Source organism: Phaseolus vulgaris, chromosome 4 (assembly GCF_000499845.2).
Source record: "Phaseolus vulgaris cultivar G19833 chromosome 4, P. vulgaris v2.0, whole genome shotgun sequence".
Taxonomy (NCBI): Eukaryota; Viridiplantae; Streptophyta; class Magnoliopsida; order Fabales; family Fabaceae; genus Phaseolus; species Phaseolus vulgaris.
In genome coordinates this window covers 18,888,796-18,896,081 of record NC_023756.2, presented here as the reverse complement: position 1 = coordinate 18,896,081, position 7,286 = coordinate 18,888,796, and the positions used below count along the sequence as shown (strand labels likewise).

Here is a 7,286-nt window from a genome sequence, read left to right as displayed (position 1 = left end):
CCTCGACAATTCCTTTATTAAATCAACACTCCTCCTTTAAGCAGGGGAGAGAAGATGATCAACTCTAAACTTAAACTTTTTTGGAGAGGAAATCGGGGAACACAATTTGATTAGAAGAGTGGTCCCTTCTGAGTATCATGTGGTGTACATTTGAGTTTGAATAATCTATCTTTGAAGTTTTTAAAAGAAGAATCATATATGGTAAAAAGAGGCCCATATTGGGCCCCGTTTAGAGAGACCCATCCAATCCTGGTCCCATGCTTCAGTTGGTAAAAATACATAAAAATATTCATAGTTGGCTTAATATGGAGATGATGACACAAAATTTTGAACTGTTGGGATGAAGTTGGCTCAAAGCCACATTCATCATCATGAGCATACGACACTTGAAGTTGGATAAAGGAAAGGAAATGTAAAAATATTTTAAAAAGTATTCATGTACAAAAGTGAAATCTTCACCATTAAGGAGAGGTTTGATGAAAACTCGATTAGATGAAGAACAAGGTTTAACCGAAACGAAGTCGGACAAAGATTCAGAGCATATATGAAAGGAGTAGATAAACTCTCCAAATTTCACTTTAGAAGTAAACACTAAAGTATAATGGATTACTTCATAGAGTACCCAGGAGTACTCGGGATCAGAGATAAGGGGAAATTTAACTTTACTATTTCCCTTGACCAAGACAGTAATGGAGGAGTTTGAATATTTTGGGTAGGAGATTTTCACTTACCCTTTAACCCTTGGGCCTTTGGAAGCCTAAGCGGAATGGTAGTAGAAGCTACTGCGACGGTGATAAGAATGGTTTCAATTGCCATCACTAAAGATGGCTCAATATCCAAGGAATCACCTTGGACAGAGAATGAGCCAAAAGGGCTCATTAAAGAACCTACCCCAATAGGTTAATATCTTTATTCACCAATAGGCTATTTGCACTGGAAGAAAAAGAGCAGAGGATGAAGAGGAAAAAGAAGTGATGAAAACTATCGAGCCTTAGTGAAGAGATTGTAAGGTTTTTTTCTTTTTCTTAGCCTTGTAAAAATTGTATAAAGTAGTTAGGAAGTATTGAACCTTGTATTTTAGGCCAAAGTAGAGTAGGGTGTAAAATAGTAAAAGAGGGATGTAAATAGAAATGTAGGCAAGGAAGGCACGAAGGTCCACATTGTTGGGTCTATTAGTGTCTAAGTTCAAGAGGGGAGGGGTGAATTGAAGTTATAAATTTTCGCAAACACAAACGGTTTTTCAGTTTATCAGAGGAAAAAGAACAGATTGATTTTAGAATGAACAAATTGATTCTTCACAACACTTTAACACAAACAAAACATATTCAAATCAGAATTGAGATCAAACAGTGAAATATGGCAAAAGCAGATTGGTTCACTTTTAACAGTTTTGAAGAACACAAAATATGCCAAAAGAACAATCAAGAGTATTCAACACAAGGCTTTAAAGACAATGAATCTTTATCAAGGATTTAATGAAGAAAACTATTCTTCCTTTAACCAATTACAAACTTATGTTCAAAAGCTTTGTTTATGATTGAAGAACTTTTTCAGATCACAAAGAACAATTTTTATTAAGCCCAAAATTAACAGGTTTATTTTCAAGTAAACAGATTTCGTTCTTGACAGATTAAACAAAAACCAGAAACGAGTGCAGGGTTCTTAACTGGTTCACTCATAAATAGCTACATCCAGTTTCACCTCACTCCAAGGTGAAATCCACTAAAAGCCAATTCCAAACAATTACAACACAACAGTTCTTGAAACCTACAAGAACAATACAAACAAAGTTGAAAAACCCTATTTCAGCGCACCTTGCACTCCAAGAAACCCTATCAAGAGTGACTAACACTTACACCTTTACAAACAAGAATAAAGGAAAGATAACACCTGAAAAGAAGACGTAAGAACTCAAAACCAGTAGTTCAATTGCTACAGAATTGCACTAGCACCTTCACCAAGATCAAGGTTCTCCTAGAACAAGCACACTTGAAGATCACTTTGGAAAAACCTTTCAAAAACTCAATTCAATCCTTCTTCTCACACATAAAGTGTTTAACCTCTGTCAAAATCGTGATTACTCAACAACGTTTCATGTGAGAGAATCTTTTCTTTATATAGAAAACAATTTCTAACTACTTTTCAAAAAATAGTTGAAAAGCTATTATGAAAACAACAAAATCAATTTAAAAACAAACAAATTTATTTTAGGAAAACTGTCAACTCAGCTAACTGAAATAACTGACTGAGTTGTACCTTTGGTGCCCTAACCAACTTTTGAAAAGCCTTTCAGCAAACCAAAAATAAACCTATTGTTTTACAGAGAAACAAATTTTTGTGTGTGTAGTATCCTGATTTGTGAGAAAACTCTAAAAAGCTTTTTGAAAACCATTTGATCACTTTATGTGCTTGATCTTACTACCTTGATTAGGTATCTAGGATAAGTCATGTAGCAAAAGGCAACCTTAAACACACACAAGCTTAAATACAAGATCATTTAAACCCATTACAATCTTCAAAGCAAACTAGCTATTTTCTACATCAAACACACTAAGACTAGGTAGAGAAGAAGCTTCATCCATCTTCAACAATATCCCCTTGTTTGATGGAGACAAATCCCCTTTGCTTTGCATAGCTTTGAAGGAAAGTCATGATCAATACCTGCAGCACAACACTTGGTTCTAGTATATGCACAGAAAATTGTTAGATGTAAAACAGAACTTAACAAATTTGAGTATTGTGCTACCTCTCTGCAGGTTTAATACTTGAACAACATCAACAACATACATGAGATATTCTTCAACTATCATAACCTGTGTTAAGCTATTTTTCTCCCCCTTTGGATTCATCAAACAGAATGGGAGCATAGGATAAAAGAAATACAACATAGCCATACGTGATAGTTTTTAGACATAAAACAACATAAAGTTCTTATTACAAACCAGTAAACTAAACATAACTAGTGCAAAAAATAAGAAATCAAATTGTTCAACAAGACATAAAAGAGAAGGATTTGGAAAGGATCACATGTGCTTATAGTACAGCTCAGCTAGCTGCTCCTGGACCCCTTCAATCTGATAGTCTAAGTGTTGAAACCTTGCTTGAGTCATTTCGAAATATGTCTTTTGATCATCTGTGAGTGTGTCCAGTCTGTCCAGAACTTGTCTTTCAAACATTGATAGAGGTTCACCTCTATATTCAGGTGCTTGATATGCAACCAATGCATTGTAATATGTGGCAGCAACATCTTCATTCATGAAGGACTGGATTGGTGATTCGTCCATGTGCTGAGCTAGTGATTCAACCCTGTGAGATGATGAATGATGCATCCTATGGAATGATGCTTCTGCAGCCTGCACAATTTCATCTTCTCTATGCATTCCAGCATTCTCTTCCTCTCCATCTTCATGATTAGAGGCTTCATGCTCAGCTCTATGGGCAACATTTCTTCTGAAAATCCAACCATCATCCTCCTTATGAAATCCCATTTTCATGAGTGTAGAATTGTCTATCTCACTTGCTGCTTTAATAGTATCATTCCTTTCATTTGTAGTATCCACTTCAAAGTAATCAATTAGTTTGGACACAAATATTGCATATGGAAAACGATAATCAGGGAGCCTGGTGGATTTGAGCATGTGTTCCACCATAGTGCTTACCCAATTTAACTTAAGCTGATTCATTATGCAGTACAGCAAAATCAGGTCTTCCTCATGAAGAACAACATGATTGCTTCCTCTAGGAGTGAGTTGGCAAGCAATGATGTGAGCTAAGAGTCTTGGAATTAAAGTCAAGCTACCTGCATGAAACCTAGCCACTGGTTCAGTAGGGTTCCTCACACAGCTTCTATAGAATTGCATCTTGTTGAACCCTTGTATTCCCAGCAGTGTTCCCTTTGCTCACTTTCAGCCCTGAGTATTTGATTCCACCAACATTGCTCCAGATTTCTCTAGTGATTTTCAACTTTACTCCTTTCACATAGGACACAAGATTCTTACCATCTTGTTCAAGATTTCTATAGAACACCTTCACTAGGTTTGGATAAACATTTCCAGTCATCTCCAGAAAACTTTTCAGTTTTTTATGCTTGAGAAGAGTTTTTGCTTTTGTTAGATTTTCTACTCTCAGCCATGAGAATTCCAGCACCTTAGGCACATTGATTTGCTTTCTGCTTGTCTCATGTATGAACCTTGTCATAACTTCAGAATCTCCAGCAAACCAATTTTCCAGAATACTTTGGCTGCGGTTAGGTTGCTCTTTGGACTTCTTCTTTCTGTGTGAAGAGGATGTCATTGCTTAGTCTGTTGTTACCTGCTCCTGATCACCAATAGGCAATTCCAACTAGAAAGAGAGTTAGTATGTAGTTTATATGACCAATAATAACATAACCAAAACTCATTGAGGATCAGATTTGAACCTGGACAACTTATAACAAATATGAGAAACTGTGAAATGTAATTGATATAAACCAGATTTATATAGAGCTCAATTCTGATTGCAAGAATCACGAGTTTTGAAAACGAAGTCAATAAAAACATATGTAGTACAAATTTGATTCTTTATTTAGTACAACAGGTGCAGTTTTGAATGATGCAAGAATATATTGGAAACATATTTCAGCTTAGCAAATCAAATATGTTGCACAATCAAGATATCAAATCAGTTAGGATATCCACACATGAATGTCATAAACCTGCTGGTCAATAACCATAAAAGTAGTCAATGGTCAAGGAGAGAGAAAAAGGTAATTGTTTCTCTTTCCTAGTCACAATTGTGATTCTGAAACAAAAAAAGAACACGTTAAAGCATAAGATAACAGATTGAAATTGTTACTGCAGAGAACAATTTAAGCTAATGATACCCAATTCGTTTAGAAGAAAGTAAAACCTATCTTTAGCAAGAGGTTTAGTAAAGAGATCAACCAATTGAAATTCAGTGCCAATGAATTTAATATCACAAGTTCCATTAGCTATATGCTCTCTTAGAAAATGATGTCTAATTTCAATATGTTTAGTTCTTGAATGCATGACAGGATTCTTAGACAAATTTATAGCACTAGTGTTATCACAATTGATAGGTATCTTGTTTAAGAGAATCCCAAAGTCACTTAGCTGTTGCCTTAGCCATAATGTTTGAGCACAACAACTTCCAGCTGCTATGTATTCTGCCTCTACTGTAGAGAGAGCAACACAAGCTTGTTTCTTGCAATGCCAAGAGATTAGACTTGACCCAATCATATGACAAGTCCCACTTGTGCTCTTCCTATCAACCTTGCAACATTCAAAATCAGAATCTGAAAAACCAGTTAAGTTTAAGGAAACATTGTTTGGATACCATAGTCCAACATCTTTAGTCCCTTGCAAGTATTTCAGAATCCTCTTAGCTGCATTGTAATGTGATTCCTTTGGATCAGATTGGTATCTAGCACATAAGCATACATCAAACATAATGTCAGGCCTGCTAGCAGTTAAGTATAATAAAGAACCAATTAAACCCCTGTATTTTGATTGATCCACTGATTTTCCTGCACAATCCTGATCCAGCTGGCAGCTTGTTGAAATAGGAGTGTTGATTGCTTTGCATTGATCCATATCAAACTTCTTAAGCAACTCCTTGTAGTACTTTGCTTGATTTATGAAGATTCCATCCTTGAGTTGTTTCACTTGTAGTCCAAGGAAGAAATTCATTTCCCCTAACATTGACATCTCAAATTCACTCTTCATTGCTTTTGCAAAAGCTTCACACATTTCCTCATTTGTGGATCCAAAGATGATATCATCCACACAGATTTGCACAAGTATAATGTCTTCTCGTTTTTTTTTATGAACAGAGTTTTATCAGAATTGCCACGGTCATATCCTTGAGAAAGCAGAAACTCATTTAGCCTCTCATACCATTGTATAGGTGCATGTTTTAATCCATATAATGCCTTCTTGAGCTTGTACACATGTTCTGGATTTTTGTAGTCTCCAAACCCTAGAGGCTGAGATACAAAGACCTCTTCATTAATGTAACCATTCAAGAATGTACTCTTAACATCCATTTGAAATAACTTGAATCCTTGACAGCTTCAAGACGTGCTACTGGTGCATAGGTTTCACCAAAATCTATTCCCTCTTCTTGGTTGTAGCCTTTAGCAACCAGCCTTGCTTTATTTATGGTGATAGCCCCATGTTCATCCATCTTTGGTTCCTATGATATTCATCTCATGTGTTCTTGGAACTAAGGACCACACTTCATTGTATTCAAACTGGTTCAGTTCTTCCTGCATTGCTGCTATCCAGTTGCTGTCTTGTAGAGCTTTCTCCAGATTTTTAGGCTCTACTTGTGAGACAAAGGCCATTGTCTTGCAGAAATTGTTGAGAGAATTCCTTGCAGAAATTAGAATACTATTGCATCCTCTCAATGTAACATGGAAATAATTATCTGCAAAGGTTCTTTAATAATTCCATAAAAAAAACTCAAGTTTGTTTTTAGGGCTCAAAAGTGTTATCATGAATCTATTTTATGAATTATAATTTGATGGATCCAAGACTACTAAAGCAAGAGTGATTTTAGGAGACTCATTTAAAGTTTAGGATTCCCACTCAAATGTGAGTAACTAGCACTTGACCCATGCAACACATGAGACTTATTTAAAAAGTAATAAAATTTGAATTACAATATTATGAAAAAAATGAATTATATATTTTTTTGTCTTAAATCAGAATTGTGATTCTGAAACACAATATAAGTCATGCAGTTAATAAGAAATGAAAATAATTAGAAGCAATAAAAATTAGATATGAGAATGATAATTGGAATTACTAGATATGAAATTGACAAAACCTAAAAAAAGATCACAAACAAAATGAAACATGAAAAATAAAAATATTTTTGTGTACTATCAAATTTTGAATGTCGACCACATGAAAAGATTAACTCAACACATTTGAAATAAGAAAACATATAACATTTAAAAAATAAAATTGTAGAAGAAAACTAAAAAAGCAAGAACACAAAAATATACACGTAGAAAGGAAAGTGGCAAAATAACTTTTTAGTGCATAAGCACAATTGTCATTACAAAAAACCATATCACTCCAGCAAGTAATAACAAATCAGAATAAATACAGACAGTACAAAACGAAATTGAAAATACAAATTATGGAAGTTATCCCAATAACATTAATGTAAAAATGATTATAAAAAAACATACAACTACAAATCATGGTGACAAAACATAACATAAATTACAAAAAATAACATGAAATATAGAGGTGCAATTTTTACTCTTTCACTCCCTT

The 7,286-nt window shown here is 34.6% G+C and overlaps 1 protein-coding gene across 1 annotated transcript; it reads right to left on the bottom strand.

Annotated features, from left to right (window-relative positions):
- Window positions 1-4,700: 4,700 nt before the first annotated feature.
- Window positions 4,701-5,747, bottom strand: LOC137838418 (secreted RxLR effector protein 161-like). The gene is made up of 2 exons (XM_068647664.1): window positions 5,119-5,747; window positions 4,701-4,779 (listed from the first exon to the last, which is right to left on the bottom strand). The coding sequence occupies exons 1-2, from the start codon at window positions 5,745-5,747 to the stop codon at window positions 4,701-4,703; spliced, it is 708 nt and encodes a 235-aa protein (XP_068503765.1).
- Window positions 5,748-7,286: the final 1,539 nt, after the last annotated feature.

What these genes read in the sequence shown, in the direction of transcription:
- LOC137838418 (XM_068647664.1), bottom strand. Translation starts at nt 5,747, where the DNA reads ATGTGTGAAGCTTTTGCAAAAGCAATGAAGAGTGAATTTGAGATGTCA. An exon ending in GCTCAAACATTATGGCTAAG is followed by an intron (nt 4,780 to 5,118) that starts GCAACAGCTAAG and finishes TTTTTGTTTCAG; the next exon opens with AATCACAATTGTGACTAGGA.